This window comes from Polypterus senegalus, chromosome 6, assembly GCF_016835505.1.
Source record: "Polypterus senegalus isolate Bchr_013 chromosome 6, ASM1683550v1, whole genome shotgun sequence".
Taxonomy (NCBI): domain Eukaryota; kingdom Metazoa; phylum Chordata; class Cladistia; order Polypteriformes; family Polypteridae; genus Polypterus; species Polypterus senegalus.
In genome coordinates this window covers 22,825,867-22,846,139 of record NC_053159.1, presented here as the reverse complement: position 1 = coordinate 22,846,139, position 20,273 = coordinate 22,825,867, and the positions used below count along the sequence as shown (strand labels likewise).

At 37.7% G+C, this 20,273-nt stretch overlaps 1 protein-coding gene across 11 annotated transcripts in view; it reads right to left on the bottom strand.

Annotated features, from left to right (window-relative positions):
- agrn (agrin) overlaps window positions 1–20,273 on the bottom strand; it is a 501,409-nt gene that overhangs the window by 63,979 nt on the left and 417,157 nt on the right. For all 11 annotated transcript variants that reach the window (XM_039755568.1, XM_039755567.1, XM_039755573.1 and 8 more), the window contains 4 exons: window positions 12,184–12,329; window positions 10,379–10,484; window positions 3,777–3,893; window positions 305–469 (listed from right to left, as the gene is read on the bottom strand). In XM_039755568.1, the coding sequence (XP_039611502.1) occupies window positions 305–469; window positions 3,777–3,893; window positions 10,379–10,484; window positions 12,184–12,329 (534 nt within the window). The remainder of the gene's footprint in view (window positions 1–304; window positions 470–3,776; window positions 3,894–10,378; window positions 10,485–12,183; window positions 12,330–20,273) is intronic.

Sequence of the window (20,273 nt, the reverse complement as noted above, 5' to 3'; positions counted from 1 at the left end):
AGAGCGATATGGTGCCAGGTGGGGAATGCTACCAAACTGTGGGTCTCCTAATGCTGGGTTTAAGAAGAGCACTAAACAGCTAACTCACTATTGGCTTTGGAAAACTCACGCAAAATGGTAAATATATTAAGCATTGGCACATTTAGGACATGAGGCGGCTTCATGTAGGAAAGAATCAGGTTTTTACTAATTACATGAACAGTTTCACCAAATTGTGATAGAAAGAACAAGAAACACGAAAAGTGGAACTGAGCTGTTTCTCATTGTGCCCATTAAGCTACACTACACTGCTCATCATACTCACGTGTGCAGCCACTCTCATTCTCTGTGACGATCCCCCGGAAATTCCAGAAGCTGGGCTCACAGCGGTCACACTTTAGGCCTCCAACTCCTGGCTTGCAAGAACACTGACCAGTTGTTGGGTCACATGTTCCACCATATGAGCCATACTTGTTACACAAGCAGGTGCCTGAAAGACAAGTGAAACAATTAATATAATCTTGTCTGTATGGAAAAATGGCTTTGTATAACAGTTGTTAATTGCAACTAGTGAAATCATGACTGTGTTTCTCATGAAATTGTGGTTTGGCCTCTTTAAATCTTGTCTGGATGATTTTTGAAAATTTTGAGGTTACTAAATGGCAACCTCTTTTTTGTGGACTTCTTTGCATTGTTATGGCCAAATTGTTGAGAATGGTCCAGATGTAGGACTCAGTATCTACATATTTAACCCGCGTGTTTCATATGGAAGCTACAGATTTGAGGAGGTATTTGTTTATGTTAAAATGATTTGGATGTAGTAGATATAAATGGGAGGACAGAAGAAAAAAAATTGAGAGTTGCGCATTTAATTTAAAACCGTATAAATGTCATGAGTTTAGTGCACAAAAATGTTAACAGTAAATGGGAAGCGGTTCTGCACACTGAGGGCTGCTCACCTCTGACACACAATACTGGGGCATGACGGAGTGGTGATATTACCCACTTTTAAGTAAAGATTGCAATTTCTCTTTGTTGGGAGGGCATGTGTTCCATTCAGTATAAATACACTCTATTCCCCTCCTGTTTTCCAGTGGTTCTAATAACCTAATAACCTTGACAGTATCAAGCCAGACTGACTGGGCCAACTGATGTCCTCCTAGATTACAGACCTATATATCTGTCAGCTGCATTTAGAATTCCTCTGTCAACTATATATCCCATCATTTCAATGTCCTTTATTAAATAATGATGGGATAGAGCCAGAAGAATGCCAATATATTTCACAATCTGACTTAAGTGTGGGAGAGCAAAGGTAAACTGCTGCTCTTTATTTCTGATGTCCCTATCTTAGGTTTGAATCCAGGACCCATTTTCCAGGAAATGACCTCTTCTATCTGGTAAATGCCATGCAAGGTATACTTACTTTTGCATAGCCATTCTGGGTCGGAGTGGTTAATATAAGCAAAAAGGCGAGAAATATAGTGGTGGAGAAAGCGGCTGGTAGTTAATCAACATGAGTGGAATGGGCTGCAGGTCAAGAGTGGAGAGTGCCACTATTGTCAGGTGTGATTGTTAAGCCCTTCACTTGCCTGACCCTGTTGCTTTTTAGTTGAAACATTAAAATTAGGGATGCTTGTCCTCTCCTCCACCTTTCTTTCTCATGATCGCATGGCTTCATAATTGCTGCTTGCTCCTTCCTGATGCCTCTCAGCACCTCAATGAGAACAGCATTTAGGAATGATGGCACTCAGGTCTGTGGTTTGGGAGGGGGGTGATTGTGGGCTTTGGCAGTTTCTTTTGTTTAACTGAATAATTGTGAAAATGATCCAGAAGCAGGTGTTTGTTTTACCAGCTCTTCCTTTTCAAGCAGCTCAAGTATTAATAAATGATAATAAAAAAGAAAAATAAGAAAATAGAAAGTTCAAGGAACTGTAAGGAGAGGATGGGGATTAATACACTGGTCATTCAGTTGTCCTTTCAACCCCCAGTACTGATCACTGAATAAGATCATGTAACAACTGCTCACTGTTTGTCAGGTAAATTTCTTAATTCACTGACCATGCAATTTCATCTCATGGCCTTGTGATGCCATGACAAAGTTCACAGCTGTTCACATTCTGGCTACCAACACCACGGTCTCACACACTCTCAGAGTCTGCTAATGAGGACCTGAAAAGAGTCTAAATTGATAGAAGGTCCTTAGCATTAAGTGCGACATTAAACAAGAACATCTAGAATCTAAGCACAGTGACACTGGCCATCAGTAATGCATGCCCGACTTCAAACACACAGTTGGAAAATCTGTTAAATCAATGCTAATCCATTTTATATTAATTTCATATAAGAAGCTTAAATGTACTTATTATTTTTCCACTTAGAAACATGAAGAGGAAAAGATTTAATTGAAGCCTACCACGTCAACTGTGTCAGAGCTGGTCCGTGCAATGCTAGCGGCACTGATGAGCATGTAAAGTGAAAGAAGGGAGGGAGGGACGGAGAGATCTTCAAAGGCTTAAATGGAGATCCCCAGAGGGAGGCAGGGGTAGTTCGTTCTGTTGCTTCTTTATGGCTGTTTTTCAAAAAAGTGTGATTATTAGTGGGAGGGGACTGTAATATTATTTGTCTGGAATTAATTTCTCTGTTAATTGGGGGGAGGTCTTCATTATTTGTTCTATGAAAATTACTTGTAGGAGAGTCCTCCACTTTATTTGTCCAGAGGGGTTTGTCATCATCATTACTTGGGTACATTATCATTATTTGTTCAGATATGTTTTCATTATTAGTTTAAAGATTTGGGATCCTTTATAACATTTAGCTAATGGAAATCCTTCATAGTTATTGGTCTGGAAGACAAGGTCTCTTTCATGATTATATTCCCTGCTTGGCAGGAGGTTCTTCATGCTCCTTCTTTTGAGATTTTGTTGGCAGGTGCTCCATTCATTTTTTTTTCCAAATGATGTCTATCATTAGGATTGGTCTGTTGTAGTGGGAGCACTCCATATTTACTTGCTAGGATTAGAAGTACCATCCTGACTATTTGATGGGGATATGTGTTGTATTCTTCTCTGACAGAGGATACACCTGATTATTGTTTGAAAGGGGTTCCCTTAATGACTGCTTGGTGATCCTAGATGTATTACTTGCTTGGCAGGTGCTTCAAGGTTGTTTCATTGGAGGGTACTTCATTATTACTTCGATAGAAGATGTCCTTCATGATTGCTGGTCTAGTAGGAGATGGGCCCTACATCACCATTCAGTCTGAGAGACTTTCACGATATATTTTGCTGTGAGTGCATCATGTTTATTTGTTTGGTTGCATTTCCTCCTGTTGCTTCATCTGTGAAGAGGCCCCTTGTGTTTCTTTATTAAAGGAGGGTGCCTGTGATTGTATTTTGGGGGCCCTTGTTAATTAAATGTGGAGTGATTCTACATTAATATTATCAGTTTATTTAGGGGCTGTCTTTTTGTTTTTAGTTTTTGCTCTTCCTCTAAGTTGAGTATGAAAATTTAAAGTGCTGTTTTGTGCTTTAGGAGAACACGTTATTTCTATTCTCTACATATAGCGCCATCCCATTTTAGATCATTTACCTCTGAAGTGAAGTTGGGAGTAAATCTGTTTTAATCTCCCTTCACCAGGACCCTGGAGATTCTAGGCTGTATGTGGGAAATGTGACAGTAAAGTGTAACCGAAAAAGTTGTGTTTTCCTTCATCCTAAAATAGTATTTCTCAAAGACAAGAAGTGAGATGGATTTGCCAGTGAATAATGTTGCATGGAGTGAGTTTCTCTACTTACTGGGGCAGCCTGCCAGTCCTACTCCAAGAGCTGCCGTCACATTGTCTGAACAACATCCATAGACTGTCTGACTGCAATGCTGAGTCATGGCTGTCGGCGCTGATGTAACAGGTGCAGCTAAAAACAAACAAAAATATAATAAGGTGTCTTGTTTAATGGGTCCATCATTTAATTATATTTTAAATAACAAACCGAGGTGGCATCACTCAGTATTGCTCTAAAAAGTGTTAAGCACTTATTAAACATGTGCAATAAGTAATTTAACTATTTTCTGTAATAGCATTATTAACAAAAAGAAGCTAACAGTATGACTAGCAACATTAAATTAACACCAGAAAAAAATTTATGTTAGACATTTTTCTTCCTTTTAGTAGTGCTGGGAACTAAAATATTCATGAGTGTTATGTGCTACAGTTTCTTAGTGAAGAGCAGTGGGACTTGATACAGAAAGTAGCAGTAATAATTACAGAAGCAAGAAAAATAAATTCCTGTTAATTGAAAAGCCTTGTTTAAATTTATATTCTTCAATCAACTTAAATAATTTAGTAGAATTACACATATGACACTAATTCAGTAACAGACACAAATAACTGTCTATAATCCTTATAACCGACTGAAAAAATATTATCACTGTGACAAAAGCAACAGAGTGCTGGGAATAATAAAAAAAATATCATTCTTAAGATTATTTTTATTATTATTATTATGTACTATAACTGAACCAATGACTCATAAACGTTTTCTGTCATGTTCAAAATACTGCTGCTCTAGGCTCCAACTCTTTTCAACCTTGTGTTATTCTGTTTATTCCTATGGGTCCAGAAAATGAATGGATAAACAAATGAATGATAATAATAGGTGGTATGGTGGCACAGCGGTTATACATTATTGTGGAACTAATGGTGTCAATTCAAAATGAGTACACATAAACATGAGTTTCATGAGTTACCCTAAACTAACTTTTCAAACCAGCTTTCCTCCATTGGACAAACACTGGGGGCTGAAGAATAATTCCAGCAGTATCTGGCACAAGGCATGAACCCACCATGGAAAGAACAACAGTCCATCACAAGACATATGTCTATGCCAGATGAATTTTGAGCTGCCAGGTCCTTAATTTGAAATATGGGAGGCATTAAGTAAACACAAAGAGAACATGCAACCTTCACAGACGGTGAATAAACTGACAATTGAACCCATTTTCATGGAGATGTGAAGTAGCCCTGATAAGCACTCTACCACACTGTTAACAACAACAACAAACAAACATTTATTTCTATAGCACATTTTCATACAAACAGTAGCTCAAAGTGCTTTACATAATAAAAAAAATGTAAATAATCTTATCCATTCATTTATCCAACATTCTTCTGAATAGAATATTTGATTAGAAGCTTGTGTGGTGCCTACTTGGATTACATGACATAAAAGCAAAAACCAATACTTGGTGTGACACTATTCTGACACAGGGCACACACACACACACACTATTACAGAGCTAATTTAGAATTAGCATTTGTTTAACTGGGCATCACAATGAAAAAATAATTTAATAAAGAATTCAGAATTAGTGAGAAATACAGAAGTCAGGAAAATCCCATACATGCAAGAAAATTCCACAGTATGATGGAAACCTTGTCTTTTTACTTTAACTTAAAATGACTTACTAAAAACAAGAACCAATTCTGGACAGGGCGAGTGTCCATTACACTAAAGGTCACACTAAAGTCAACTGGCATGCTAGACAAGTTGTTATATTGTAGTATCAAATCCCCATACCTCATGGATGTGAGGATGTTACTATACATGTCACACAGAGATGGGGAGTGCAGTTTTTAGTGGGCTTCTTGGATCTGTAGTGTAAATGAGGCAAGAGCTTGAGGAGCAGTTAATGGGGGAATTGGCTCATTAAGTATGTATGTGCGATAAAGGTGTCAGAAAAGCCACCCTTCATTGACACCTCCAGGTGTCTTTAGTGCAGTGCTTACACTACCGTATAAAATATCCAAGTCCAGGGAGAGGAGGCATGGAAGAAGAAAAGGAAGAGAAAGGAAGGAATATGTCTGAAAGCCAATGGGAGAACCTCAATGAGAGAGGGCCAGTTGAGTGGAAGTGTCTCGGGGGAAGCAAGCGAGGAGTACTGCTCTGAGGAGATGGATCAAGTCTTGTTGATGATTGGAATGAGCAGGGAGAGTCTGAGGATGCTGACAGAGACAGAAATCTGTAGCGTGGGCTCTGAGAAGCTTTCAGAGGATGCCAGTGGAGGTTCCTAGGAGCCGGGTACCGATAAAAGCTGGTACCCTTTACTTCCTGAGACTGCTGATCAATTATTGAAAGGGAGTATGGGGATGGGAGGTTCACTGGAGAAGAAGGAACAATGGCTGAGGGTGATTTTAAATGTTTTATCGGTTTAATCTCAAAGTCACCGATTTTTAAGATCTATTAATTGGAACTGCACAATGATACTTTTAATTTTCCCCTTTTATGATAATAAGCATGCACTTTTATACTACTTTACAACACAAAACTGTTGTGTTCACAATCGCTACTGGTCCATCCAAGGTTTACAAATTATAAGGATGTCCCAAAAAAGAAGAATGTCGTGGACTGCTGGCACTGGGCATCATAGAAGACCTCAAAGAAAAACCCATGTCTACAAGACTGCATAAGATATCAGAAGAATTAAGTTTGAAAAGGAATCAGGAGAATAATTGTAATTAAAGAAACAAGCAGACAGTCAAAAAATAAATAACTAATGCTTAATATGTGTAACAAAAATCATAGTTAAGAAAGAGTGCAAAAATTTGAAAACCAATAAACACACATAAACAAAGCTAAAACATTAACCATAATTCGCAGGCAAAAGGCAGAGTCAGAATTCATTAACTAGAAATATTTCAAAGGAACAATATTCCTTTTGTTTGAGTAGAACCAAACCAAGGGAAGCTAGGAAGTGAACAATGCAACTTTTATGTCTTTGACCCAAATATGTTAAGTGCCTCACGCTTCTTGTTGACCTTGCCTAGCAACAGCATAGCAATCATATACAAAACTAAAAAAAAATGGCAGCTCCCATAAAGAAATCAAAAACTGGTGTTGTGTGAATATCACAAAAATAAATGTGACTACAAGACATACTGACATCCAAAACTCTAGAATAAGGCCTAAAAATGTTTTAACATCAAAGAGAATGGATTGAAAACCATAAAAATTAAACCAGATCATGACATCTGGGCCTGTAATTCAACACAGCTAACCAGAGTGCCATTGTGCCACACCAAAAAAGAAATACTGAGGGCTTTCAGCAAACAAATTATTCAACCGAAGTGTGTCAAAAAACACTACGGGGGCTCCTTTATGCCAACAGCTAACATCTATCTATTATATGGTGCCTTTCCTATCTATCTATCTATCTATCTATCTATCTATCTATCTATCTATCTATCTATCTATCTATCTATCTATCTATTATATGGTGCCTTTCACATCTATCTATCTATCTATCTATCTATCTATCTATCTATCTATCTATCTATCTATCTATCTATCAATCATATAGTGCCTCTCATATCTATCTATCTATCTATCTATCTATCTATCTATCTATCTGTCTGTCTGTCTAATTCAACAAATAATTTTCAGCTTCCTAAAAACTATAGTGTGGGCCAATATTTTTTAATATTTTCTAATTTCTTAAAATATTGATTGTTATTCAAATTCCTCACATTCTATTATTTTAGGGATGCTGGTTTTAAGTTATTTTTCATAAAGTCTATTATAATTATATTTTCTTCTTGTATGCAAATGTTGGAATGGATTTTTATTAGCTTTATGTATGTACTAATTTCATCTTTTCTTTCATTTTAAGTCTAGTTTCAGTTTAAGTTTATGATCTTTTTATCTGTTCTATTTTAATTTTTGTTATTGGTCACTTAACCTCAATTAGTTTTTATATTGAGACAATTATTTCGGTTTAGTTTTCATACTCAGCCCTCCAATTATATTTTTTTCTGTTACTGTCATAGTGTTTTTTGTAGTGATGGCCAATAAAACAAACTAATCTCAAGTTTTAAGGGAGAATGGATATCACAAAGTCAATCGAGGCCAGCAGGAGGCCAATGCTGAACAACAGCAAACAATATTACAAAATTCACAAAAATTATTTCCATTTACTTGTGTCACGTAATTCACTTGTCAGTTATCCAGTCATATGCTCACAATGTCCAAAATGCATGCAGTTTTCACTAAAATACTGTTACTGTAATTAAAATATTTGCAGAAAATTAGAGTTGTGCACAACCTTGAAGTGTGTTCAAATGGGATCAAGCTTTTCAATTGAAAATATACTTCTCCCCTTCTTCATTGGTCAAAAGTCCTAGAGCGGATCAAGGGGCTTATTTTGACATCTCTAGGCATCTTAAACTTCAGATCAAATACTTTATGAATGAAAGAATTCATTAGAACTTGCTGGGCATTCCAACAAATCTTTTGTCTTTTTCTGTTTGATTGGCTAATATGAGCAGACAACAACATTCTGCATACGCAAATTTAAAGTCTGTTGTCTGACATAGCCAGTCATTTTACTTTCTTTGGTAAATGTCTCTTTTGTCAGTGTGTCACAGTCCTCAACCCGTTCATTTATTGATCTTCACAAACCCAACCGACTACACTGATTACATGATTGCCCTACTCAAAATAATAAAAAGACAGCACTTTGCCATTTACAGTTAATTCTTTGCTCTGGATCCTTGTTTAAGAGCCTGCTGTATACAACTAACTGAGAAATGTTAATCTCATTAGGTTATGTAGCCACATAGTGCATTGCTATGTAGAGTAAAAGAATGGGAAGTCAAGCAGTAGGCTCCAACAAGATTTCATTTCCACCCATTTTAATTTTATTCCAGTTAATTTCTGAGTATATTACTTTAATTTCAGTTTAGTCTTTGTTTTTGTTTGTTTCTATTTTGGGTAACAAAGTGCTTTTTTAGTCATTTCAGTTTTCATTAGCAATAACAACCTTGTGCCACACAACGGAGTGCTAATCTATATGGCACCTTTAGCAGCATTAACCGTCACAAGACAGGAAAGACTAATGTGGATACAGATAACTGCTTGTTTATTGACATGTATACTGTATTATAATACAAAATGTGCCTAATGTAGTAATGATTATATTTGAGACACACAATCCAACTAACATTGTACCTCTCCGCAGTAATCTCGCCGTTATTCTTTACTAGTTGCAGACAAAAACATAACACTTGAAGTTCCATTACAGTATTAAACAAAAAGGGATTTTTTTTCGCATGAATACAGTAAATAAACCAGGGATAGTCTTTGTTTATTTAATCTTGAGTCCTCCACTAATCTTTTTTTTACTTTAGACAGGTACAGGTACAGTAGTCAACAAAATCTCAATTTTGCTGTTTTGGGTGGAATTTTGTTTGCAAAAGGGTCTTTGAGGGCAGTGTATGCAAATTGGTGGTTCTGAGGAATATAACAGGAAGGATTCCTTAGATGGACATGTTGAGATTTAGAAGAAAAATGGGTGTAGCTGTGAGAATTAAAGATGGACAGAGCTATAAAAAATCTACATAGGCTGGGCGATTAAAGGTAAGGTCAACTCATCTCACCTCATTTTCTCAAACCATTTTCCCTGGTGAGGACTGCAGTGAGGTAAGGTCATAGCAATTAAAAATGGGAAGAATATTAGAATTTAAATTTAGATTGGTCACAACGATCCAGAGATGTGTGTGGCCATGAAAATTTGAAATGGGATGTATCTGTACAGAACATATTTCTGTCTGAAAATACAGATAAGTGAAAATTACCTGGGTACCATATCTTTAAGTGGCTGTAGTATTGTGGGCCACCTTGCTCTGATACCCTACTGGTAGTATAAATAAGCCTCATGTCCTAAGTAAATGATGGGAGTGTTTTACTCTACAGACAGCAGCCACTTGGCGAGGCTCACAGTATCATAATTCAGAATATTATTCGCAACTGAGCCAGGGTTTCCGCAATGCCTCAACACCTCCTGTCGGGAAGGCGGGTGCCACATAAACTTCCTTTTGCGCTATCGGCTTTTTGCTGTAATCCATCTTGGCCAGCCCATGTTTTGATTGAAATTAATGATGTAAAATTCCTTTGCCATGCTGGTCACCTTGAAAATGATGCAGACTAATAAATAACACATAATTATGGATGGTCTTTAAAAGAAGCAGACACGCTGCAAGGATAAACTCTGGAAAATCTTTGAGACAGGCCACTGCATCTAACAAATCTATAAAGCAGCTTTCTTGTTTACTGTTTGCACAATCAATCAAGAAGTCTTCATCGTGACTACCATTTCAAAGCACTCTGTATTGGCTACCATTCCCACAAGGCAGTCTGGCCAAGACTTGCTGTCACAGTGAACACCATGGCTATGCTCCTCTGATATTACTACCAAGCTGTTTTGGCCGATTCGTGTTTTTAGTAGTAATGTGTAAATTAGCACAATGGCTTGTAGATATTGTGGGACTACTTATTGACCATGCAGTTTAGAATTAATTCTGTTACAGTTGATGGTACATGACTGAGTGAGGTAGACTGAAACTCACCTCCACATGGCCCTTGACTCAGGACCTGGATGTCTTCTTTTTTCTCACAGCGGGTTTTCTTTACCTCACATTCATTGCTGTATGTCCTTCTGTCAGTTCCACAGAGCTGGGAGGAGGAGAATAGGAAAGAGGGTCAAAGTAAATAGCACTGATACACCAGGCCACTCTCTCTTAGCTCATCTTGAGGTATCATTTACCTTCTTTTTGTTTATATCTTGGGAAAACATGGAGTAGGCTTTTTTTTTAATCTTCTTTCTATTGCTTTATGTATTGTTGCAAATGTGTTCTTCGTAAAAAGTGTTATATAAAATTTATAATTATCACTTTAGTGCCTTTGTACTATGGATGTTTTTTTAGGCTATGTCAACACTATAGCAGATACATTTGAATACTTAGTTTTCCTTTTAACTAGTGTTACCAGATGATTTAGTAAAATCTACACTGAAATAGCAAAAACACATAAATCTTTTTTATCAGGCATCATCAGTCAAAAGGGCTATTTTGTTATGGAGCAAAGCTGAAGTAAATTGAAATGCTAAAAGAACATGAATAAAATAAACCAGAATTCTTTGTGAGGACAGACAATAAAGTACAATTGCTTTTAACAGTTACAAACAAGAACAAAATGTATAAAAATATATCTTTTTTTAGTGTAGACTAGGTCTCAGAGTGTCTTCTGGGCTTCCAGTTACACTTAAATCTATCTGGGTTTGGATTAACTTTTATTGCCTTTCTATGTGGATTGAGGCAATGGACAGATGGCTGGTCACCTGTTATTTCTCATGGCTGCTGGAGTGTAGCACTATCAAAATGTTCCTTTATTACAATTTTGAGAAAAAAGAAGTGTCCTTGCCACTACATTGTCTCAGTAAAGTAATCTAATCTAATCTAAAACTCCCAAAGAGTAGGAGTGTGCATTTATCTTGCCCATTAAAGAAGGGGCCTATTACCTTCTTGCTACCAAAGAGGTGACCCCTTATGCCACTTTCTTTAAATTGTCCATCCTCATGCTTTGTCAATAATCAGATGTCTGTCCTTTATACTCCAAACAAAGTCCCACTCTCATCTTTATATCTTCTTCTGGGATGGATGGCCCTAATGAGTCTAAAGTGAATTGCTTACTTCCCTTCATCAATTGTTTCTTTTAGACCAGAGACCCCGACGCATATCTGTAGCTATGAAACACCCCTTTTTTTCTGGCTATAAATAAACAGCTTCTTTTTATTTACCAATATGGAAGGTGGTCTATCTCTGCCTCTTTTTTTTTGTGTGTGATGGTGTCTAAAATGAACAGATGGCCAAATTCAGCATCACTAAATGGTGTCTGTGTGACAAAGACCAATTCCTATGTCAATTTCTGTAATTGCCCAAGCTGTTCATAGTTTATCTCTAGATATAAGACTGATCTTCATAGTCTACTGTGGAAGTTACTTGTTAATGGGAGAAATGACACATGTCTAAAATGAATGAATGAATGTCCTACTTTGATGTTACTCTTATATCATGAGAGACTCTCCCTTATGTTTCTCCTCTCTGTATGGAGGAGATTCCTGATCATACTGGAAGGTCCCCATTAAGGGTGTATCTTTTAAGTGTCACATGATAACATAAAAAAAGTCCAGGCACATAAATACTGAAATAAAAATCACCATCAAATGAAGCTACCATCTTTTTTGCTTCAAGTTTTATTTGGGCAGAGAGTAAGGGTTCCAGATAAGAGATTTACAGGCTGCTAAGAGCTGCTTTACTACCTTGAGTAAGAAAATCAAACTGAAAAAATGATGTCAAAGAAGTCTCCTGCTCACTTGATTTCGTGGAACGTTGTCGCATAAGAATTCACAGATGCAACGGTCATCTTCTGTGTCCTCATCCCAAGAGCCCCCAAAACGTTTGCAGCGCTCCTGTTCACAGGAACTGTCTTCTCCTGATCCGGAACCACCAGAGCCACAATCTATACAAATAAAAAGTAAAGAACAGGTTGCCACTATTTTTTTTTGACACACTAATTCACGACAGAATTGGTGAGATATTTTATGGTCATAGGAGGTGATAATGTCCAAACAGAGAACACATCTCATCCTATACACACATGAACAACCAAAAAGACTTGTGTGTGACAAATTAATCCTTTCAGCTCTCATAAACACTTTTATGATATAATATTAAAGGGTTCAGAAGTTTATATTCAGAAGTTTATCACCTAAGAGACTACACTGGAAAGTATAAGAGCACATATTCATCTTCAACCACCAGGGTACTGTGTAATGCTGACAGCTCTTTACCTACCTGTGTAGAGTACATATTCATCTTTGAGTTGTGCTTGATCAACAAGTATAGTTTCTGGGCATGGCACTCAAATTGCGATGTCTACCCACTTATTAATTTATCCATTTTCTGAACTCACTTTTTCCATTAGAGTAGACTATACTAGCAATAGCATGTAGAAATAAACTCTAAAGAGAAACAACAACTCACAGGGTATGCACACATGTCCAAAGATATAGTTGGACAATTTTAGAGGTGTCATGAGAGGATACCCATAATAACTTAGCAAGAACGACAAGCTGCACACAGACAGTGAATTAAGCTCAAGTTAACAGTGTTACCCACTGAGCCTCCGTGGCAGCCTCATTCTGTTTTAGTCATAGTGGTATAAAAGCCAGCACTGCTGTCTCAAAACATCAGGGAACTTCTCACCACAATTAGCGTATCTGTGGAGTTTGCATGTTCTTTGTGTGATTAGCTAGATTTTCACTGGGTATACCACGGTCCTCTTACACTGCAAAAATATGCACATTAGGCGGATCTGTGTCTGTAAATTGTCCCAGTGTGAATAAGTGTGGATGTACTCATGAATGTGTTCACACCCTGTTTATAGTTGGTTGCTGCTTGCACCTGATTCTGCAGGGATAAGCTACACATATTTGAAGGTTTTACAACAGAGCTGGCCAAATGAAGTACTGTACCATCTCTCTCTTTCTCTCTCTCTCTAATCAGTATCTAGTATGTCACTGGGATTCACATCTTAAATCTTTATGCAAATATATGCAATTTTTTGAGACGTGCATATTTATGCCAAGATTTACCTTGCACTTATACAAACATACAAAAGTATGCTAGTTTATACTAGGAAAAGCATGAAGTATTAAAAAAATCATTTTTAAACTATTTAATTGATATACAAGGTAGTACTGAAGGTCAAACATATGATCTCTTATAAAATAAAGAACTTGCCAAAATGAAGGAGGAGTGTCTAGGGTGCTACCTCATTCAGTGGTCTTATTTCTGTGATCAATAACTCAATACATTAATAAAGACAGCAGTCAATATACCACAAGGCTGTGTGCATGTCTGTCAAAGGTGTTTAATGCCTGACTGCTGTCTTAGTTGGAATTCTAATCCTTCACACTTTGGGTGTTTTTTCTCTGGACCAAGTCACTGGACGCAGCTGAAGATCCAATAGCTCAGCAAAAGTCCTGAAATGATACTATGCTCCTGTTACTGGTGGATCTACGCTTTAACAACTGTTTGTTTGGAGGACTCACATTAGGATTAAAAGTCAAAATAAGTATAATTTTTCTGTTATGTTTAAGTGTTTTGTATTTTAGTAGGTTATTTTTCAGTGTGTTATGTGGAAAGATTAGGCAACTGATGAAGGCTGCATGATAATATATCTAAAGAAATGAAAGCCTGTACCCAATGCTACATACGCCCAGCTCAATAGCTACCAGATTTTACTGTATCATAATGAGAAACCAATGGTCTCATTAAAAATTTCATGTTAACAGATCAGATAAGACATTGATACAAGCACCTTGTCTTAATTCCCATGAGCCCCTCCTAACCCCAACTAAACTGACTTCTCCGTTTTTAAATGACATTAAGAAAAGTGTCCAGGTCTTGACGAAAATAGCAGATCTCTATCAGCAGTATGATGTTGTGTCTGTTAAGTTGGCCCAATTAAGAAATGCATGACAAAGAGGAGGGATGAGTAAAATACCACCACTCAGTCCACAGAGACTTGCTCCTTAAGTCTAATTAGACAATTTACGCATTTTATGTAATACTGCCTTGGGCCACATCAAGACTGCTTATAGGCCTGCAGCACGCCTCCCAAGGCTAAACAGATATGCATAATTATGGCTCAATTGAAGAAGATTTTCTTTTGCTGAACCTTCCACCGAAGGTGCATAGCTTGCAGGAAAAGTAGGTAACGTGTGAGCAGATGTTTCTGTTCTAGCTCAGATAAGGACACAGAGTGCCCATAAAAGCCACACACATGGGATTTCCTCCTGTGACCTCAACTGAGAGAAGGAATGGGTGCTAGGGTGTTCAAGTGAGGGTGATAAAATACGGCTAAATAACAAGATTTGTACCTTGGAAGCTCAGATTAGAATGGTGCTTACTACCAGCAAGATTAGAAATGGATTTTCCTCTGCAGCTCAGATAAGGGGGTACTCGCATTCTGCCTGGTTTGATAACCTGTGCTTGTCTTTTGGAAACTCAGATGAGACTAGTATCAGTCCCCTGCCAGGTTTTACTAACTGAATTTACTAACTTCTTGGCAGTTCAGATGGAGATGGTACTCGGCCCTGCAAGATACAGGATTTGCCCATTAATCACTTAAGTGAAGGTAGTTTGCATCCCCCTGTCAGGTTAGATAATAGGGTCTGCTCATTGCCATTCCACACGAGGCCTGGGAACTGTCCCTACCAAGTTATATTAATAGGATTTGCCCTGTGGCAGCTTAGATGAGGGTAATACTCATCCCCTTCCAGGTGAGAAAAGAGCCATTAATAGCTTAGAGGAGGGTGGTATTTACCTGTCACAGGTTATGTAGAATGATTTGTCCCATGTCTGACCAGGGTACTTACCCTTTGTCATGTTGTTTTAATAGGATTCATTACCCAATAGCTTAGATGAAGATGATACTTACCCCCTGTCCGGTTAGACAATGGCATTTTCTTTTATGGCAGGAGTGGTGTACCCATACTTTGTACTTTTGCAAATTGCCAGCTCTACAGAAACCAGACTTAATGTGGGAATATGCTGCCCCTTCCAGTTTCTTAATCAACTGGTGATGGGCCCTTTTTGATGACTGTGTGAGACTGGCAACTCACAAGACAGCAATTATAGTACCAAATTGGTGTCAACTAATGCAAAAGCTTTTAGTTTTAATTTCTTGCAGAAATTATGTCCCATTGCAAAAAATACTAAGGATGATTCAATGCAGGTGAAATTTTTTTTTATTAAGTTAGTGGGCAATGGGTGAACATAAACATGGGAGAAAAAAGGGATTTATGTATTGAAAGAGTTGCACAATAAATCAAGCTAGGGGAAGAACGCATATATCTGAATTATGTTTGGCCCTGCCACAACCTAAGAAAGACAGTTTTGTTACTTCTTCTGACATTATTACTTCTGGTACTTAATGAAAAAGTGTCTATATGTCAGCCCCTTGTTATAAACAAACAGTTACATGTTTGTCAACTTGTGCACTCGTTATAAAAAATAAAAATCACACACACACATGCCTGCAAACTTCATACTGGCAGTAGACCAGAGCTACACAAACGCGTTGAGCTTGTCACTGAGCTTATTCCACCCACAACACCAGCTAATCCCAGCAGGTCTGAGCTGGCTAACGGCTTTCACGGGGCTGTGTGTAGGAGAGATCTTACAGCGCTGGCCTGTGTCGAACATTAATTACGGATAAACATCTATCCACAATCCTGTTAACACAGCTGCCCTACTAAGCAGCATACGTTAAAAAAATAAATCCCTTCCTGAAGGAAAACGTCAATATGCAATGGAATCTGTTTGCCCACATGGCTCACAAGAAAGTTGCATTTTACAGGCACATGCCAAGCAGTCGCATTAAAAGCCTCCTTTTCAGGCGGCAGAGTGGCATGAACCCATTTTCTAAATCCTGGCTCTTGCTAAGCAACCTGCTGTGCTCATCTTCTGCACTATATGTGGATTATTGGCAACAATTTACAATTTTTTGTTTTGACACAACAGTGCAGAGCGTGGTTCATTGTTTAGTTTACTTATTTAGTTGGCAGAACATTATAACTGGAATAAGAATAATTTTACTGTTAAGGTTTTACATTAGCAGCCAGCAGAGAATGGAAGCTTTTCCCCATTTTTCTCTTTGTTTTGTGCTCAGCAGCAACGGATGTATATGTATGTCTGTTTACTGCATTTGCCAAGTTGGCATCCACTGTAGTTTTTATCTAGGCCTTCACAAGGGGACTAGTTTTGCTTTTCATATGTATTCTCTTTCAGTTGTTACTGATTATTTTACTCATGAAAAGCCAGTCAGGGTGTCTTGGGGTCAATTTGTTCATTCACTTTCTAAACACACTTATTCTGGTATTGGGCTGGCAGAGTGGTAGGTATGGCAAAGTAATCAATTTATTACATTACACAATGCAGTATTAGTCACTGCAGGCTGGAGTTCTTGGTGGGTTGCCATTCATTAAAGGCTTTAATTTGCAGCTACTTTATTGCTCATTAGGAGCAGGGCAAGCTGACTATGTGTTAATTACTCCATTTTTAATTTTTGCACATATTCACTTAATGATGTGTCTGGTAAAGAGATATTCACTTTCTGCTTTATTCACTCATTCAATCATTCTCTGAGCTTGATATTCCAATACAGGTCAAAGGGAGCTGTAGCTTATCATCGTCACATCAGGTATTTTCACTGGACATCAGGTGTCTTCTATGGATTACCCATTGTCCTTCAAACTTGTTCTAACTTTTAAATCTAACTCAAACATGATTGAATTTGATTAGGCACAATCAGTGACACAGCCATGCCAACACTTCCTAACCTCTTCTCTGCTAAAGTCAACCAAGTCAACCTGAATATCATCCAGTGGAGACCTAAGAAAACCCAAGGTGAGAATGCAAAACCTTAACATAGACAATGAAATAAGCAGGTACTGAATCCAGACCCCTGCAGCCAGAGGGCACTAAATGCCACATTTTCTCTTTAAGTCTGCAGGTTTATGCATTACTCATTGGGAACCATACAGTGATGAAATGTTTATTAGTCTATGTACTATTTGCATATTCTGTGTGACTTATCATTAGCAAAGCAAGATTTTCAGTAAGTATTCATGATTTGAATTTTTTTTTACAAATTAGGAACAGAAAAGGCTATGTGAGGATCATTTTTTTGTTTTGCATGGATTCAGCTAGAAGCAGCATGGCAGGTGCCATTTTTGTCTTACAGTACTTGTATGTTGGTCAGTGTGGACAATTTCTTCACAGCATTTGATTGCTCATGCTGTTTTTGTAAGGGTTTTCTCTGGGTACCTCACTTATCTCCATTCCAAAGACTTACTGTTAGCCTGCGGAGATTATGAACTGTCACATCAATGTTTATGGAGTGTGTCTTATAATGTGCTGCCATCTCAGGACTGGTTCCTGCCTGTTGTCAGTCAGGCAATATTTTGGCCGCACTGACAATGGACTAATACACATTGTAATTGGAAAATTGACATATGAATGGATTATTTTAATAGGATTATCATTAGCTAGGGTATAATGGGTATGTGGGTAGACTTTACAGTCTTGAATTGCAGATAGTTCATTACTTATTTGGAGCACTGAGTCAACTGGTTGTTATGATCAAATAAGGGGGTGCTTTGGGGGGGTGAAGCAATGACTTAATGCTTTCATTTAAGGGTTCTCTTGCTTTCTATGAGCAGAACATTGTGATTGTTGATTATTCTTTTCTAAAAATTTCACTTTTAATTAAACAATTTGTACATTCGGGGCCATAATCTGGTGGCTGTGATGAGTTATTCATTTCTTTGTAACACATGTATCTCAATAAAGGATGATGGAGTGCTACAGCCCATCAGTGGGTACAAGGCAGATACCAACAATGAACAGACTACAAGTCCATTACTGGCCAGTCATTCACAAACTTACAGTAACTGTTCCTTGGACATGCTATAGTCGCTAATACAGTCAATTCACATTTCTTTGAAGTGTGTTGAAAAAATGTATCTAAAAATGAGGAGAATATGCAGTGTTTGAACTTTAGCTAACTTTAAAAGCAGCACATGACAATCACGCCATGATTCATGTTTTTTTTTAAATTTGCTTTGCTTTGATTCAAGGGGGTGAATCATTCATTTAGCATTTCAGTTACAGTTATATATTTGTTCATTAGGAGTAGAACATGGTGATTAATTATTTACTTTTTTTATTTTACTTTGCAGTGAGCTATTATAAGTCCAATACAAGTCAGCAAGAAGTGTCTTGAGGGTAAAGTATTCCTTTTCTGAAGTTTTCACATATAAGATGATAAATTAAAGTTAATAAACTCTCTGTATCTTCAGGGACTATTAAGCAGGTGCTAAACAAAGTGAGAGAAAAGTTCTACCAGTATTAGAAAGGCTGAAATCAAACAGACTGAACTAAAGATTTGAAACTTGAAAACGCTGTCACATACTGTATATAAACATGTGATCAGGCTGATCCAAGCAACTATGGGCCAGTAATCCCATGAGCACCGTCATCAGACTAGCTGAACTGTTTGTTGTCCCCAATATTTTCTCTTTTGATAACAATTCTTTTCACCAGGTCAGCAGAGTTGCACTCTATACTAGAATGGAACCTAGCTATACCAATGTTGGTTGGAGGAAAAGCATTTCTTTTCAATCTAGCTAGGTCTTGTACCAGGCCAGTAAAAAAGATACATCGATGATTGTGTTGGTGCTGCCTCTTCAGAAGCCAGCCATAGGAATGTATTATTGATTGTACTAGTTTCCATCCATATCTCAGGTTTACAGCCGATGTTACCACCACAACTTTACCATTTTTAGATATCAGTCTTTCTATTGAGATTTCCAGGACTTAAAACCTCTGTCTATTACAAACCATCTGACTCACACTGTTACCTTCTCTACAGCTCATTCCATCCCTAGCATACTAAAAACTCTCTGCCTCTTTCACATTTCCTTAGACTTCACCACCTCTGCAACAGTGAGGCTGACTGTAATAAGGCACTCAGAATGAAGAGTTTCTTCATTAATAGAGATTAACTTCTCTTATTGTGGCCAGAGCTCTCAATCAAGCCAGGAGTAGTTTGTAACATTGACTATAAGAGGAACGCCAATAATGAAACCCACAACCTGCTGGTCCTCACACTCCTCACTAATACTTTATCTCTCCCACAAGTTATCAAAGAAAATTTTCAAAATTTACAGACTGATCCTTTCAAAAGAGCCTTTTCTCCTAACCATTCCTTGATCTCCTAGCATTGACGACCTAACATATGCAAACACCTTGCCCACAATTCACTTCACAGAGGAGAGCCACATTCCCCATCAGGTACTGTATGCTGTTAGAGGAGCCACTGCCACTTGCTAATACCCTTTGTATCTGGGGTATCACCAATTCCCTTGTATCTGGACTGCCTGGTTAATTCAATATTAATCAACAGTCCTCTTGCCAGTCTAAAATCTTATTTTAATCATTTCTTGTAGAATGTTTTCAGCTATCTACACAGGTGAAACAGGAATAAGGTTAGCAGACCTTATCAGGGAGCATGTTTGAGTTGCTAATATCAAAGACCTTCGATTACAGAGCCTATTGTAGAACACTTAAATCCCTTGATCATAGCCACAATGATCTCTCAGTTTGTGCTCTTTTACAGGGCTTCAAAAACACTTTTCAAAGAAAAACAGAAGACGCTACGTTCTTTCTCAGCCTGGGATTACAAATCTCAGGTCTCAATGACCAACTAACTTTATAATTTGTCCCTTCATCTTCTCTAATGGCAGCTTTTCTCATCCATTCTCACTTTTTTTCAGTTGCAAATCTGATAAAGACTACACAGCTGCAATGTCGTCTCTTTAAATTTCTCTCCTAT